General features: G+C 38.8%; 1 protein-coding gene across 1 annotated transcript in view; it reads left to right on the top strand.

Moving 5' to 3' along the window:
- The window catches only part of CPNE3 (copine 3), a 51,083-nt gene extending 39,428 nt beyond the window's left edge, over positions 1-11,655 (top strand). The window contains exons 12-16 of the mRNA XM_039464793.2: positions 870-924; positions 1,006-1,057; positions 4,715-4,848; positions 5,925-6,161; positions 8,140-11,655. Coding sequence (XP_039320727.1) covers positions 870-924; positions 1,006-1,057; positions 4,715-4,848; positions 5,925-6,161; positions 8,140-8,262 — 601 coding nt within the window. The 3' untranslated portion in view covers positions 8,263-11,655. The remainder of the gene's footprint in view (positions 1-869; positions 925-1,005; positions 1,058-4,714; positions 4,849-5,924; positions 6,162-8,139) is intronic.
- The last annotated feature ends 6,512 nt before the right edge of the window (positions 11,656-18,167 follow it).

The following is an 18,167-nucleotide window of genomic DNA, read 5'->3' as shown; positions in this document are numbered from 1 at the left end:
AGAAAGACCAAAGAAAGATGCTTTAAACAAAGTTGAAGACAGACAACAAACTGGGGAAAAAATGTATCTTTCTTTCTTTTGGTCTGGCTCTGGCGCCTACACTGGAGTACAGTGGTGCAGCCATTGTTCACTGCACCCTCACTTCCTGGGCCCAAGTGATTTTCCCACCTCAGCCTGGGAGAAATATTTCTGACATGGCATCGGCTCTATCTTCAATGCAAAACTAACTGTTAAGAATAAATACGAAAAGAATATTCCTTGTAGAAAAATTATGTTCATGACAATGTTTTATAATGGCAGAACATTGGCTATCAGACATCTGGGGGAGGATATCCATACTGTGAGATACTCAGCTGCTATTCACGTGATATTATATATTCAGGTCCACTGTCCCCATCCCTAATGTATGAATATTTGTATTAAGTGGCATAAATAAAAGCTACTGATAACCTCTGATCATTTGAGGTCAGGTTTTGCTACCAAATGAGTTTGCTATAAACTAGTAAAAAAAAGAATTGTGGTTTTCAGGGCTTCATGTATTTACTCATTTGATCACTGAAATGATACACAAGATTTAAGTAGAGCAGAGTAGATTATAAAACATGACTATAAACTCCATTTCTACAAAATCTATAGGGAGAAGTATTTTTCTCCCTCAGTGCACAGAAAAATATGTAGAATGAGAGTTGTCAAATATTAGCACTGATTCTCTTTGGCAGTTAATATAAGTAATCTTTGTTTTATCTTCATACTTTTCTAAGATTTTGAAAAATTGTTTTTGAAATGAGCTCATATTGATTTTATTGTGAGCAAAGATAAAGCTCTTTTTATTTTGAAAAAACATTTTATTAAATTTTTTTTCTTTTTAGTGATAAGATGTTTCCAGCTTTTGGTTTTGGAGCTCAGATACCTCCTCAGTGGCAGGTAAGAGGAAATCTCATTTTAAAGCTTTGCCTCCTAGAAAAGCAACCCAGGCCTCATCAGTCCTTTTTCCATCCTTGACAGGTATCACATGAATTTCCAATGAACTTCAACCCATCCAATCCCTACTGTAATGGTAAGTTAAAAAACAAACATGATGACTTCAAATGGAAAGGCTCGCTAGTCTTTACTTTGTTCTTTGTTGTTTTTTTCTTGTGATTAAAACTACTCAAATTTCATCTCTAGGTTTCATCTTCTTACATATTTAACTTTCTATCGTATAAGGTAGAAGAATTGCACCAGGTTGGTGGTTAGGGTGATCATGATATTTATGGGGCAAATCAGTATTATGATGATGAAGTTTGTTGCTAAATCCTTCTACCTTAATAACTTTAATTGGACAAAAAAATTCTCAATCTTTGGAGTAGGTCAATACAAATAATCATATATTAAAAGTATCTTCACATATAAATAGATTTAAAAAGAAACTTTCAATAAAATTAGTAATTTTTTTTTTTTTTTTTGAGACGGAGTTTCGCTCTTGTTACCCAGGCTGGAGTGCAATGGCGTGATCTCGGCTCACCGCAACCTCCGCCTCCTGGGTTCAGGCAATTCTCCTGCCTCAGCCTCCTAAGTAGCTGAGATTACAAGCACGCGCCACCATGCCCAGCTAATTTTTTGTGTTTTTAGTAGAGACATGGTTTCACCATGTTGACCAGGATGGTCTCGATCTCTTGACCTTGTGATCCACCCGCCTCGGCCTCCCAAAGTGCTGGGATTACAGGCTTGAGCCACCGCGCCTGGCCAAAATTAGTAATGTAATAAACAGATCTTTTGAAGCTTTTTTCAAAGTAGTAGTCACTTTCTACAAAGAAAAAAGTATCCAGCATCTAATACTTGTTGCTCATATAGTATTCTATAAGTAGCTGAGATGGGCAAAAGAAACAAAGAATTGAGCTTCTATAGCAGCTTTCCTCTGTGTAGAGAGCAGGAGGCAGATATTTGTCTTTCATTTTACTTTTTTCTTTGATTTATTAAAAAAAATAGAGTCAGGGTCTCGCTCTGTTGGCCAGGCTGATCTCAAACTCCTGACCTCAAGCTATCTTTTTGCCTTCTGCCTTGGTACTGGGATTAGAGGCATGAACCACCGTGCCCAGACATGTTTTTTTTTTTTTTTTTTCCTTATACCTCAAATGTCCCAGTGCTTCTTGTTTTTGTTGTTGTTGTTATTTGTTTGTTTGTTTTAACGACATTGAGCAATCAACTGTAAATGCTAGCTCTTCCACTAAATTATGTATTGGACTGAAGAGTTTGGAGAAGGGAAGGTAGGGAAGGTAGGTGTGGGAGCAGATGCATAATTTAAAATTCTAGACAATAAGCTAATTTTCTGCTAAGGGCTCTTTTGACAATTACAAATGTGTAGCTTTATAACAGAAGAAACTGTTTTTTCCTTTTCTTCCTAAGTAATACTCATAAGGTGGAAAAGCATGAACAGTTCTGCGGGGGGCAGGGGAGCAGTTTGCAATATGGCTTCATTCTTTTCCCCAGAACACTTTTTCCATACTAATTCAGTGTTCCTTTGAGGCACTTTCAGTGGCTGGTTATGACCTCTTCTATTACCTAGCCATTTGAAACTGGGAATGTTATTCTTTTTAAGAAATATGCTTCATGTTTATAATGAAAGTGGAATAATTTTTGGAATTTGTTGTAATTAGCTTTCATTTATTGTAACAGAATATGGGTGATGTAATTCATTTTAGAAGTTTAGTCCCTGTGTAAGTAATGTAAGGCCACTTTGGGCTGTTCACCAAGTGGTTTACACTCTGGAAAAAGCGTTGGTTTGGAGATACTGTCCAGCAAAAAGCTCAGGGCCTTATTTTAAGGCAAGGAAGTTTCTTCCCCTTTTCCTAACTAATCATTGAACTTAGTTGCCTTAGAAATAATATGCCTTAGAAATAACTTGTTACTTTGATGCCTAGAAAGGGTTTTGGCACAATTCAGTTTTAATTGAGGAACTGAAGGCTATTGATATTTGTGAAGAAATTAAATGAATTATTTTACTTTTGTTACTACTGGACTGAATCCTAGTTACAACGACCTTATGCATGTAAAGTCACCTCTGCATATGAATTAGTTATGTTCTCAAAGGTTGTTCATAAGTCTACCTGTTCCTAAGTTCAAAGGAATTAACAGGAGTTTATTGGAACCCTTAAATTTTAAGAGGAGAGAGTTGGTTTCATGAAGCTTTTTAGCCAAGTATGGTCATGCACTGCATAATGACATTTTAGTCATTGACAGACCACATATATGACAGTAGGCCCATAAGCTTATAATACTATACTTTTACTGTAAAGACATAGAAAAGGTACAGTTGATATAATTGCCTACATTATTCAGAATATCAATATCCAGTACTGATTTTTAATCTAGGAGCAATAGGCTACACCATATAGCCTAGGTGTGTAGTAGGCTGTAACATCTGGGTTTGTGTAAGTATACTCTATGATCACATGATGATGCAATTGCCTAATAATGCATTTCTCAGAATTTATCCCCATTAGTAAGTGACCTGTGACTATATATGCTTCTCTTTTTTGTTATTCTGTGTTCTAGTGGACATTTTAAAAGCAAGAGGCCTGTTCTGATTTACATTAAGTTTTTTTGTGGCAAGTATGTGTGATGATCTCAGCAAGTATTGTTGGAAATTCTTTAGAATTTCTGTTACCCTATCTGCATCCTAAGTGTTCTCATATTACAGGCGGATTCAACAGGTGCGTGTGTGGGATACAAATTTCATCGGCAGTGCTTTGACCAGCAATGTCAGTCAACTTTCACTGGGTTGTGCTGTTGTAATAAACAGTCTCTGAATCTCAGTGGCTTTGGTGACAATGCCCCAGCAGGTCTAGGGCAGTACCCCTAAACAAACACATCAGTACTTCTGCAGCAAAATGGATTAATAACCTGGAAGTTAATATTTGGAACTAATACAGTCTGTGATACAATGATTAACCTTTAACTTATTGAATAAACACTTGTATCAGCTAATTAACTAGAATTAATATTAGGTTTATGGCCAGCTGGTATTTTTGTAGAACCTCCGGCAGCATATGCAAATGATTTTTTATTAATAACACTTTCTTACCTTTAATCATCAGTCGTATGATATGGAACATTTTCTGTGGTTTTCTATGAGAGCTAGATTACCAACATGCACTAAAATTAAGCAAAAAGGGGCCAGGCGCGGTGGCTCCCGTCTGTAATCCCAGCACTTTGGGAGGCTGAGGTGGGTGGATCACGAGGTCAAGGATTGAGACCATCCTGGTTAACACGGTGAAACCCCGTTTCTACTAAAAATACAAAAATTAGCTGGGCATGGTGGTGCACGCCTGTAGTCCCAGCTACTCAGGAGGCTGAGGCAGGAGAATTGCTTGAATCCAGGAGGCAGAGGTTGCGGTAAGCCAAGACTGCGCCATTGCCTGGGTAAATGAGAGTGAAACTCTGTCCCAAAAAAAAAAAAAATTAAGCACAAATGTAACAGTCCTACTGTAGACTAATGAATAATTTCACTGAGATGGAAGTAAATCCCTTTTACTGGGTGAGGACAGAGGTTATAGATTTTTGCAATGGAGCATACCTATGGAGTTATATAACACAGAGCTTAGAGGAACTCCTGCATATAGAACTTTTGACTAATTAAAGCACTATATGTTGATATATATAATCAGATTAGCCAGTATTGTGAATAAACACATTGTGCTTAAACATTTTTCATACTGCTTTTTTTTTGTTCTAGGAATCCAAGGCATTATAGAGGCATATCGGGCTTGCCTTCCTCAGATAAAACTCTATGGACCAACTAATTTTTCTCCAATCATAAATCATGTGGCCAGGTTTGCTGCTGCAGCCACACAACAGCAGACAGCCTCCGTAAGTGTTCTGTGGCCAGGGGACGGGAAGAATGTGGATTGGTAGTGGCTCCTAGTGCCATTTAAAAATTTTTTGGGGGTTGTCATTATACAAAGTCAAGGCAAGACACAATAGTCATTCTTGGTTTGGGAGTGATTTTTGTTGTTGTACTAGTGATGGTTAAAAATAAGACAACAACAAACGAATACCTGGTGTTTATGTGTCTTGTGTCTGTCCTTTGAATTAACTTTCTTAGATAAAATGCCTATCCTCTACCTTTTTGAAGTAGACATAACAAATTAAGGCTTGTGGAAACTTACCACGAGTATTCTTACAGGATTTCTTATTGTAATAAAGGTATTTCAATGAGCTAACCGTGACCTATTGGTCCTTGGATGCCAAATCTCTCTTACCTTCAGTATATGCAGAAGCAAGTTAGGGGAACTACCTCACACTGTTGTTGTAAAGGTTAGATAAGTCATATAAAGTGTATAGTGCCTGTATCAGAGTAAACACTCAGCGTATGTTAGCTAATATTGTAACTCTTATTTCTATTCTAGACTTAAATAACTTGAAATATAAAGTTACTACCTTATGTAACATTTTACTCCTCTCTGAAAAGGTTTATCTTAGGTGACATAATCTGGGGAATGATTTTGTCACTTATACCATATCTATTTTTTTTTTTTTTTGTATTTTAGTTTGGTAAACAATTCTAACATTTTTATATTTATTTGATCTTCTGAGAATGAAATTTCCACTTGCTCCCTTGATTGATACTTTGACATATTTAATACTTTTGAGTTAAACTGTTTATTCCCTAGCCTTATTGAAAGGTTAATCTTTGACATTTAATGTCTTGCTTCCATGTATTTTGCCAACCCTATTTTGTGGTCTGCTGCACTTTTAATGAACCTGTATTTTTGTAAGAGTCCATTTCCTTGTCATCAGAGAAGCCTGGAATATTTTATGTGGTGGTATCCAGGGTAGAGACTGGCAAGGAAAATGAACAAGAAGGACTGGATGACTCATCAAGCCAGAGATGCCATTAGCCATCGCTTGACTTGCTCAGTGAACATGTTTTCTTTTTCTGGCAGCAATATTTTGTACTTTTGATTATTACTGATGGTGTGATCACAGACCTTGATGAAACCAGGCAAGCTATAGTTAATGCCTCCAAACTGCCTATGTCCATCATCATTGTTGGAGTTGGAGATGCTGACTTTGGCGCCATGGAGTTTCTGGATGGTGATGGTGGAAGTCTCCGCTCCCCATCAGGCGAAGTGGCCATCAGAGATATTGTCCAGTTTGTGCCTTTCAGACAGTTCCAGAATGTGAGTACCACTCCTCCCTACTCAGACACCCAAGTGATTGAACACAGACCTTTGCCCATCCACAGCGAGGCAGTTGAGTAGGTGTGAGGGGTTAGACGATGTGTGAACACTTTTCTTTGTCCATTTGAGAGCTCCCATTTGATTTGGCAGTGTTGCTTCAGGATGTAGATTATGTGCTTCTTGCAGTCTATATGATAAATTGTTTTAGAATAGTATTGCAAATGTTGTGAGTATTTTATCTTTACCTTTGTAACAACAGGAAAAACTCTGTGTAAGTGTATGCCAAATTCCCCTCACGCTGGAAGTTTCATTTGATGAATATCTCTTGGAAGACTATTTTACCCAGTTTACTCCTGTGGGAACATATTGCAGAGCTATAGTACAGAATCACAGACAGGATATTTACATTGGAATAGTCAAGATGCATCACAAGGATCCCTCTCATTGCCCTTTTATAGCCACATCCCCTCCCTTCTACTTCTGTCCCTTCTTTAACCCTTGGAAACCACTTACTAATCTGAACTTCATTTCTGTAATTTGGTCATTTTAAGAATGTCATATAAATGGAATGGTACAATATGCAACCCTTTGAGATTGGCATATTTTTCCACTCAGCATCATTCTCTCGAGAATCACCAAGGTTTTCAAGTACTCCTTTTTATTGCTGAGTCATATTCCATGGTATGGATATACCACTGTGTGTATAACCATTTCCCCACAGAAGGATAGCTGGCTCTTGCCATTTTTTCTGTCTCATACATAAGGCTGCTATAAACATTTATGCATGGGTTTTTTTTTTTTAATTGTTGTTTGTTTGTTTTGTTTTTGTTTTGGTAGAGTCTACTCTGTCACCCAGGCTGGAGTGCAGTGGAGTGATTTTGGCTCACTGCATCTTCGGCCTCCCGGGTTCAAGCGATTCTTGTGCCTCAGCCTCTGGAGTAGCTGGGATTACAGGCACATACCACCACACCTGGCTATTTTTTTTTCTATTTTTTAGTAGAGACAGGGTTTCACCATATTGGCAAGGCTGATCTCCAACTCTTGGCCTCAAACGATCCACCCACCTTGGCCTCCCTTAATGCTGGGACTACAGGCATGTACCACTGTACCCACCTATGCATGGATTTTTGTGCGAACCTAAGTTTTTATTCCTCTGGGATAAATACCTAGGATTGCAGTTGCTGGGTCATATGGTAGTTACATGTTTAATTCTTAAAGTAGTTGTTAAACTCTTCTAAAGTGGCTATATCATTTAACATTCCCACCAGCAATGGGAGGGGAAGGAGGGGGTTGTTGTGATTATAAAGTAGTAATGTTAGGTAGGGATCTTTGTGGTGTTAAGGTAGTTCTGTGTCTTGATTGTGGTGGTAGTTACACAGATCTATGCAGGTGTCAGAATTGCATAGAATTATCTAGAAATACACACCCACTGCATAGAATTATACAGAAACACACACCCACACAAATGAGTACGTGTAAAACTAGAAATCGGAGTAAGTTCTGTGAACTGTACCAATGTCACCTGCCTGGTTTTGATACTGTACTATAGTTATGCAAGACGTTACCTTTGGAGGAATCTGGGCGAAGGGTACATGGTACCTTTCTTTATCGTATTTGCAACTTCCTATAAATCTATAATTGTTGTAAGATAAAAAGTAAAAAAAAAAATTAATACCATGTGAATGAAAGACTCACTTTAAAAGTTATAAAACAACAACAACAACAAAATTATCAAATGTTAGAATGCTGTCACCAAAAAAGGACTTGACAAATGTTAGCAGGGATAGTAATAGCAATCATAAGTAACATGGGTTGTTAGCACATTCCATATTTCATGGACTGCTCCTAAGAAAAGGTACAGGCCTCTAAGTTGGAATTGCTTCATTTTAGTGGCTGCTGAAGTATCCCTAGTCTTTTATCAGAAAGCCAGCAAAAATTCAGTTGTTAATACAGTCACTTTGATTTTGTTTTTCACAAGGCTCCAAAAGAAGCACTTGCTCAGTGTGTGTTGGCAGAGATTCCCCAGCAGGTGGTGGGCTACTTCAACACATACAAACTCCTTCCTCCCAAGAACCCAGCCACGAAACAACAGAAGCTGTGACCACTTCCACAGAATTCTTTTGTGCTATGTGGAGCATTGCCATCTGTCACCCCAAATCATGTATCTGCCAGTTTATGTACTTTTTGCCTTCAGCATTTATGATGTAAATCTCTCTCTCCATGGATTATATCTGTTTAAAGCATTCTTTCTAGGCTCTTTTGGGGGGACAGTGCTAAGTCCATCTTTGCCCAATCAATTCAGTGATTGATAGTGATTTACAGTAATTGCAGTGAGACTCTTTGGATTAGAATCTAGTGTGGGGAAAGCTTATTTTGTTGTTGTTTTTGTTTAGTTTCATATGATGAAAATGCTGTTTTTAAATGTCAGTAAGAACAGAAAACTGTTGGGATGATGTGGTTTGCAGGTTGCTGTACCTGATTTACTGTGTATGTTTTATAAGCCATTGTCCATGCCTGATAATGAGAGCTTCTTTAATTATATGATACTGAATTTGTTCTTGTAACTCTGTATACAGTGCTTTTCTGGGAGGTAAAAATTACCTTTCAATGCATCTGATTTTTGCTACAGTTTAGACACTATGGTTTACAAAACAGCATGCACTCATCTTAGGACTTTATGAAAAGTACTGAATGAGCAGGAAAGGCACATAATCAGTTTTTTTTTTTTTTAAATGTACAATCAACAAGTAAAAATAGCCTCATGTAAATAAGCCATTTTTATTTGCCTTTCTAGATATTTTATTTGATTGTGGAAAACTGTAAACATGGTCAGATTTGGCCTTTCTTTTCATTAACTGAGCGTGACTTTCAGGATACTGTAGATGCACAGATGGTAGGTTGTCCTGAATCCTACAATTAGGTTGCTTTAATTGAGATTTGTTAAAATGGTTAGGACTGCTTTGTCCAGAAGAGGTAAGAGGACCAAACTTCTAAGTCGAAATTCAGAATTCCATTTCCTTCTAACTAATGAAAAACTACTTACTAAAAAAAAAAAAGATTTTATACTTTCCTTGCTAGGGTCCCATACATTGATTTGTACAGGTCCGCTTAGTCATTTTCTCTTTTTCTTAAGTGCCATTTTCATCTGATTTTTAAACAAATGATACTGGTTATCTGTTAATCAAAACTACATCTTACAATTTAATAATGTGCTATTTCCTATGTCTAGAACATATTTTATTAGGCATAAAACCTGCTGTAACTTAGAAAAAAGAAAGAAAAAAGAAAACTTCTCCAACTCCTGCATTAAGATAGAGTGGATTGGCCAGGTGCCGTGGCTTATGCCTATAATCCCAGCACTCTGGGGGGCCAAGGCAGGTGGATCACCTGAGATTAGGAGTTTGAGACCAGCCTGGCCAACGTGACAAAACCCTGTCTTTACTAAAAATCCAAAAAGTTAACTGGGCGTGGTGGCAGGCACCTGTAGTCCCAGCTACTCAGGAGGCTGAGGCAGGAGAATCGCTTGAACCCGGGAGGCCAAGGTTGCAGTGAGCTGAGATTGTGCCATTGCACTCAGCCTGGGCAACAAGAGCGACACTTCATTACAAAAAAAAAAGACAGTGGATTTTATGTGCTTTTGTTTTTTTAGAGTTGAATTTCTTTTTCTGACTATTACCTTTTACAGCATATTACTTAGCAAACATTACATTTTCATAATAGATTCAGTAATATTTTATTGAGGATCTATGTGCTAAAGCTATGCATATCTATATATTGGCCAATTATCTTTAATAACTTACCATTTGAAGTAGCATGTTTATCATACATCCTTAAGTGGATGCATGCAGTGCCACGTTGATGTGCCTCTCAGTTTTATTGAAAAGCTGCCCCTTAGCCCATGTCTCTTGTTCTCTGCCTCAAGGGAGTGAGCTCTCAACCACAGAGAGTTGTGGCTTCTCAGAAGCAGCTCATTGCCAAGGCCAGGCCGAGAGGAACCTGCTTGCTGTGGTGGTTGCCTAGCCCAGGTGAGCATTTACCTACCACATTCCCAGTTGGCTAGCTGTCCTCTGGATGTTAGGTGCCTCTTAACTGGGGAAGGCACCTAACTAGTAGTCTGCTACTCCATAGTATGGCTCGATAGACGACACATCATTTTGACATTATAATAGGAGAAAAGAAAACGAATCTTTCTCACTGTTTGGAGCCATAGTTGTCTCAGATGTTCTCATTCTCTTTGTGGCTTGGAAACAGCATAGATATGTTGCTGTGGTTTTCGGAATTTTCTCTTTTAATCACAAGAAGCCTTTAAAAAAATGACTTAGACATATTCTCAGTGTACAGTAAAACAGAAGTGAGCATATCCGTTTGATGCTGAGGCAGGATCCCAGTCACCGGGCATACTTCTCCTTCTCCTTAACCAGCTCCTCAGCAGCCCCCGAGTCACCTGTACAAGGTACTTGGGAACTGTTGGTCATGAGCATTCCTGGTTTTCTTCAGCCAAATAATAGTTATCACTGTCAATTGGATTTGGTCTTCATTATTTTATATTATGACTTTATCAGAATTGTTCTTTTTAAATTGTTTTAAAATTCAAAAACATTTAATTCATTCTTGATTATGTTCATCGGTAGATGCTATTATTTGTAAGAACTGTGATCTCAGCAATCTAGGGTAATTTGTGTCTTTTTACAGTTTGGAATAAAAGCATTTACAATTTCTAAATTATCATTTTATAAAATGTTCACAGTTTTAACACTCAGCCTCATTACATGCTGATTTAATATTGTTTTATATTAAAATAGTCCTTTTCCCTGTTGTGCCACCATTCATTCAAGTGCCATTTGTTCTTAAAATGCATTTAAAGAAAAATTACCTATATTGACTTTCATACTTCATATAATCAGATATATTACATATATATATTGGAGTGGCAGTGCCCAGGATAGATGTAATATTTCCTACAGATGCCGTCACAGAGGAAATAGTATACCAACTAATCTGGTCACCTCACCTTGTGGTTAGAATTGAAATTTTAAGACCAGAAAAATTTAAAGTCTGATCAGGGATTTACAACTGTTCATTTTAGTGGTGCCTTAGGCAATGTTTCCAAAGTAAATTTAGGGCCCTATAGCTACTTATGCTATATTTTAACATAGCTGTTTTGTTTTTTTTGTAAACTTACTGGAAAGCCATCTTCACTAAGTATACCCTCGTCTTTGTATGTGTGGTTGGTAGTCATGGAAGTGACACATAAATAAACCAGAAGTTTGGTGGAACATGTTAGAAACTCTTTTGTGCTTTTTTGGATGTCATACTTGACAATAAATGTATAAGTTACTAATATATGAATTGACACTAAATATATCTTCCATTTGAATCCATTTTGGATAGTTATTTCTTGATGTGACAGTAGTATCTTGTTTTCATTTTTATTCTTTACATGTGACCAAAACAATAGAAAAGTTACAAATAAAATAAAGTGTTTTAGGTGGTCTGTGCTTCATATTTTACTGAATTAAACGATTTGGGGGATATTATTTTATGGGATTTATTTGTTTAAAAGGTATTGAGTTCGGTCCAAGATACTCTTCTGGATACAGTAAGGGAAGAATTCTTTTTTTTTTTTTTTTTTTTTTGAGACGGAGTTTTCGCTCTTGTTACCCAGGCTGGAGTGCAATGGCGCGATCTTGGCTCACTGCAACCTCCGCCTCCTGGGTTCAGGCAATTCTCCTGCCTCAGCCTCCTGAGTAGCTGGGATTACAGGCACACGCCACCATGCCCAGCTAATTTTTTGTATTTTTAGTAGAGACGGGGTTTCACCATGTTGGCCAGGATGGTCTCGATCTCTTGACCTCGTGATCCACCCGCCTCGGCCTCCCAAAGTGCTGGGATTACAGGCTTGAGCCACCGCGCCCGGCAAGGGAAGAATTCTTAGCTTATAGCTAGAATGACCTGAAATACGTAGCACTCACATTTTGTCAATCAGGTTAAGAAGGATCCACCCAACTTTAAAAAAAAAGTTTTTAAATTACTTTTGTTATGTTCCAGTCATTGGGCAGGACTTTGCCAGTGGTGACCAAGGCAGCCACAGTTGCTGCTTTTGTAGAAATAATAGTCTAATGGGGAGAAAAAACATTGAGCAAGTAATTATAGAGGTGTGAGATCTGTGTGTGAAACAACATACAGTAGAGAGAGAGATAACCCATCTTAGGAGGCAAGGACTGCTTCCCTGAGGATGTGCCATGTAAGCTATGACCTGAAAGTTAGATGGTGAACAAGGTTAAAAGTACTTAGGAAGCTGTCAGGCCAATAACAAGTATAGAGTTGAATGTTTTAGGAGTGTAAAGAAGTTTGAGTTTGTTAGAATATCAAGTATAAGTGGTAAAAGAAGAGCTGAGAGATCAGGTGGAGTAGATGGTGGTGTTTACATCCTAAGGGTCTTTGGGGGCAAGTAAGGGAGTTCAGACTGAGGCTTAGGGTAATGGGATGCCACCAAATGGATTTAAGCAAATGAACAATGTGATTATGTTTGTGCTTTTGAAAAACTGGAGGGCCATACTTTTTAGGGCAGACAGATGAGTTCAGAAGCCCACAGAGTTCCATATGGAACCCTGCGACCAAATATGGGTCTAGTCACAGTGGCTTTGCCTTGATGAAGGCCAGATGGCAAAGCTGATAGTAGTCACCTTCTAGAGGAGCCTCCGCTGTTTGGTCATATACTTTCTAAGTGCCTGATTCTAGGTCTGTTTCCAAATTCTGTGCTTTTTTTGCCTCACAGTCAAATTGTCTGGTAGGCCCATATCTTTCTTGTTAGTTCCTTCATGTTGCAGAGGTTAGTTCAGACCTGGTGATAATAGAGCTCCAGGTTTGCCAAACCCTTGCATGTAATAAGACAAGTCACCCTTGTCACTTGTCACCAAACATCACTACGTTTGGCCAGATTCTCCAGAAAAACCATAGTAGGTTGAAATGTCCATACAGAATTACACTTTGGTTTGGCTGTTCATTGCTTACTCCACGAGGATGGCAAGTGTTATTATAAGCAGAATTGTAACTTCCTACTGCTTGGGAAAGGGGAGCTCTCTCTGGTCTTTCATCAGCAGATGCTCACAAAGCACCAAGTTTTGTAGCAGCGCCTGATCTAGGACTGGACAGAAAAATTTCAAGAGATGGGGAGCTTTAAGGAGTTCTCAGAGAAAAGTCTGAGTAGGAAATATTTTGTCTTTTTCGACCACCCCTTCCTTCCAGTAAGAAGTATTGCATTTTTCTTTGAACAAATATTGGGTAGTCTATTACTAGCAATCAACAGGGAATTCAAACAGTAAAATAAATAAATAAATAAAAATTTAAAAAAAATTCTTGCTGATTTCAAAGCTTATGATCTAATATGGAAAAGGAGACAAAATATAATGTTAAACAGAACAGGAGTGAGCAAGTGAGGGACTCTGCTGTGGCTGGAGTAAGACTGGCCCGTCTCATGCCTTCAGGCATCCACGGTCATAAGTAAGTAGGGGCTCTTGTATACTGCTTCTGGAAAGATCCCGCTATCATTCTTGCTCTCCACTGCCATCCTGTGATCACTATTCATGCCTCTCCTCACAAGAAGCCCAGACCATTAGTTTCCAGCCCCTGTACTCTGACTCCTCATCCCACTTCACTCCAGTGCCTCACACCTTTCCACTCTGCCTTCAAGAACTGTGTCATTCATTAGCAGTTAGCATTCATTAGCATTCCTGATAACAGTGTTTTTTTCTGAACGGTCCCTTCACTTTTTAATTCTAATTAAAACCTGCCTCTCTTGAAGAACATGGCTTCTGCTGCCCTCTCAAGTGATGGTAATTTCCTCTTCCTGATCTGCCACTGAGCTTGGAGGCTGGGTAGATCCCCTCCTCGATCCTCCCTTCTGCTTTCAGATAGCTTTTCCCTCCTCCTTAAAACCTTGCTTTGAATCTTACATCATTAGATTAGATCACTCTCCTTATCCCGTCTTATAATACTATTGCTCTTTATTCCACCTCAGCCCACACTCTGAAGGTCATATGCTAGACTTTATCATTTATTTTTAAAAAAACCCTCCCTGATCACATTTTCAAGTATTCAGTTTATCAAATAACAACCCCTTTTGCAGTTCACTCCCTTTAGTACCACAGCTCTTAACAAGCCTGTCTTCAAATCACAAATCCTACCAACTTCTCAGTGTCTCTCATGGTCCGGCCCCTCCTGTTCCTTACTTTTCTAAACTTCTTCACTACTAATCTCTGCATTGTCATTCTCTCCAACCACATGGGCTTTCTGGCTCCTACTTGAATATTCCTGGCATATTCCTGGCACAGGGCTTTTGCGCTTGTTACTCCTTCCTGAAAACCCAGCCTCCCCAAGTCACTTGGGAACCTTATTCCATCACCTCCTTCGGGTCCTTATTTAAGCATCACTCAGTGAGGCCTTTTCTGATCATCTGATTTAAAAGTGTACCTCTTTTCCTAGTACTTTTTATTTTTCTTCTGTTTAAAGTATATTTATTTTGGCCAGGTGCAGTGGCTCATGCCTGTAATCATGGCACTTTGGAAGGCTGAGGTGGGTGGATTGGTTGGGCTCAGGAGTTTGAGACCAGCCTAGGAACATGGTGAAAACCCATTGTATTAGTCCGTTCTCATGCTGCTAATAAAGACATACCCAAGACTGGGTAACTTATAAAGGAAAGAGGTGTAATTGACTCACAGTTCAGCATGACTAGGGAAGCTTCAGGAAACTTACAATCATGACAGAAGGGGAAGCAGACACATCCTTTCTCACCTGGAGGTGGCACAGAGAAGTGCAGAGCAAAGTGGGGGGAAAGCCCCTTATAAAATCATCAGATCTCAAGAGAACTGACTCATTAACATGAGAACAGCATGGAGGTAGCCACCCCGTGATTCAATTACCTCCCACCTGGGTCCCTCCCATGACACATGGGGAATATGGGAACTACAATTCAAGATGAGATTTGGATGGGGACACAGCCAAACCATATCACCTGTCTCAATACAAAACTGAGCTGGGTGTGGTGGAGCACACTTTTGATTCTAGCTACTTGAGAGGCTGTGAGGTAGGAGGATCTCTGACACCTGGGAAGTTGAGGCTTTTAGTGATCCGTGATTACGCCACTGCACTCCAGCCTGGGTGACAGAGCGAGACCCTGTCTCAAAAAAATAAAAATAAAAAATAAAAACTGTATTTTTTTTTTCCTGTCCTCCCTTACCCACTAGAGTGTCAGTTCCAAGAAATCTGAGATTTTTGACTGTTTGTTCACTGCTTTCTCTCCAGAGCCTAGAAGAGACCTTGGCATTTAGTAGGCATCCCCTAAATAGACACTGAAAGAATAAATGAATGAAGTATGTGCTAGAGCATATGTAAAGATAGAAGTTAGTTTGTATAAGAAAATATTGAAGCTTAGAGGGGGAAGATTTTCTATTCAATGTGGCGAGCAGTCAGGGCAGTGGGAAGATCTTGGAGAGCTTCATGGATGGTTTGGCATTTCATCCGGGATTTAAAGGTTTTATAGGGCTTTGTAACGTAGAGAAAGCAGAAGAGCCTTTCAGCAAAGAAACTGGCCTTGTCAGTGGCGTGGAGTAAGAAAGCGTGGGTTAAGGGTAACAACCCTTTTGTTTCATAACTAAATCTCTTTACTTTTACAAATGTGATATTGAAATTCAAACTATTAATCTTTCATGTATTTTATTTCTTTTGTTTAGAGAGAGGGTCTCAAACTCCTGGCCTCAAGCGATCTGCCTGCCTTAGCCTTCCAAAGTGCTGGGATTATAGGCATAAGCCACCATGCCCGACCACACATACTTCTATTTTAATGGAATCTGCAGTTAGTCCTTTTCTGAAAGACACTCGAAATCTGAATCTTTCCTCTCAGATTTGGAATATAGATATGGTCCTAACATGGCAGACTTGATCATCATCTGACCCCATAAAATCTTGGCAAATGTACTTGTTTATCTGAAAAAAGGCCTGATTTAGGTGGATACTACTTTTATCAAGTCAGTCCATGGTCTTCACGTTTGAAAAGCAGTGTGTTATCTTTTGACCTTGAACTCTGCTTTACTCTGGCATAGCCCTGGAGAAAGTGTCTTGTTTCGTGTTTTGTAAAATGGGACATGAAGTAGGAATCTTTAAGTTCCTTTCCAAGTCCAAGATTCTGGTGTAAACAACAGAGCTTGATTTATTCAAAGCTGGGTGCAAGAAGCTGTATCACGAGCCCAGTTAATAACCCTTGGCATGCACTGTATGCTGAATTCTGTTTTACTTAGGATTCCCAGCAGAGAGGATTCTCATAAATTTGTAGTGGAATCATTGTGTGCAGTGGACAGAGATGACTAGAGGTGCAAAGGGACAGTAAGGGGCCTGTAACCTTTCAGGTATCACTCCCTTTTCTCATCTGAGGGAGTTATTATCTAGAACTGTCAGGTTGCATTGCTTAATGGTGCATATTTATTTGACCTTTGCACCATCACTTCTAGTCACAAAAATTATAGCAGGAAAAATACAGTCAGTCATAAAAACCCATAGAGGAAAACATCAAATTTTACAGCAGTGTATGGGTATGGTTCTTGAAATATCAGTTTCAAGTATCTTCGGTCTGATTAGTTACAATAAATTCCAGAACAGCATAATGATTAATTAACGTCTTCTAAAGATTTAAAAAATTCCTCGTAGGAGGGTAAAAGCATTATTATAAATATAGAACAGGTCCAAATTACTAAAAGTACAGACTCTCCTCTTTTTGATTTTCTGTGTAGCAAGTTTTCATTTAATACATCTGAAATAAAATAGATTGTTATATATCAGGGTGTTCAATCTTTTGGCTTCCCTGGGCCACACTGGAAGTATTATCTTAGGCTACACATAAAATATACTAACAGTAGCTGATGAGCTAAAAAATAAAAAATAAATTACAAAAAACTCATAATGTTTTAAGAAAGTTTAAGAATTTGTGTTGGGCTGCATTCAAAGCTGTCTTTGGCCACATATGGCCTCCAGGCCGCAGGTTGGACAAGCTTATTATATATTATTTTAAGAGGAGAACACGGTACTCCTTTCCTTTGGGTATACTTAGAGCTTTCAGCCCATTCTAATACTGCAATTGGTGAAGTTGTGCAATTTATTTAATTTTTTTTTTTTTCTTAGATGGAGTCTCACTGTGTTGCTCAGACTGGAGTGCAATGGCACCATCTCAGCTCACTGCAACCTCCGCCTCTGGGTTCAAGTGATTCTTCTGCCTCAGCCTCCCGAGTAGCTGAGATTATAGGCACCTACAACCACGCCCAGCTAATTTTTGTATTTTTAGTAGAGACGGGGATTTCGCCACGTTGACCAGGTTGGTTTTGAACTCCTGACCTCAAGCGATCCACCCTCCTCAGCCTCCCAAAGTGCTGGGATTACAGGCGTGAGCCCAGCATTTTTAATTTTTTTTTTTTTTTTTTTTTTTTTAGACAGAGTCCCTCTGTCAACCAGGCTGAAGTGCAGTGTCACAATCTCAGCTCACTGCAACTTCTGCCTCCAGGTTCAAGCAATTATTATGCCTTATCCTCCCGAGTAGCTGGGATTACAGGCACACATTACCATGCCCAGCTAATCTTTTGTTTGTTTGTTTTTTAGTAGAGATAGCGCCAGGCTGGCTTCAAACTCATGACCTCAGATGATCCATCCCATCAGCCTCCCAAAGTGCTGGGATTATATGCATGAGCCACTGCGCCTGGCTGAAGTTGTGCAATTTAAAAGTATTCCTAGTTCCAAGTTCTCTTTTAAAGAAAGGTTTTGCTTATTTTTGACATGGTCTGTGTGTATGGTTGGCAGATTTAGCAAACAAAAATACAAGATGTCAAGTTAAATTTGAATTTTGGATAAAAATGAATATTTTTTAGTATAGGCAAGTCCTAATTATGGTATGTAGCATATCTATACTAAAAAATTATTCAGGCCAGTCACGGTGGCTTACATCTGTAATCCCTGCACTTTGGG

Source organism: Saimiri boliviensis, chromosome 15 (assembly GCF_048565385.1).
Source record: "Saimiri boliviensis isolate mSaiBol1 chromosome 15, mSaiBol1.pri, whole genome shotgun sequence".
Classification (NCBI taxonomy): Eukaryota; Metazoa; Chordata; class Mammalia; order Primates; family Cebidae; genus Saimiri; species Saimiri boliviensis.
The sequence above is the reverse complement of the archived record's forward strand: the minus strand, read 5'-3'. Positions and strand labels throughout refer to the sequence as shown.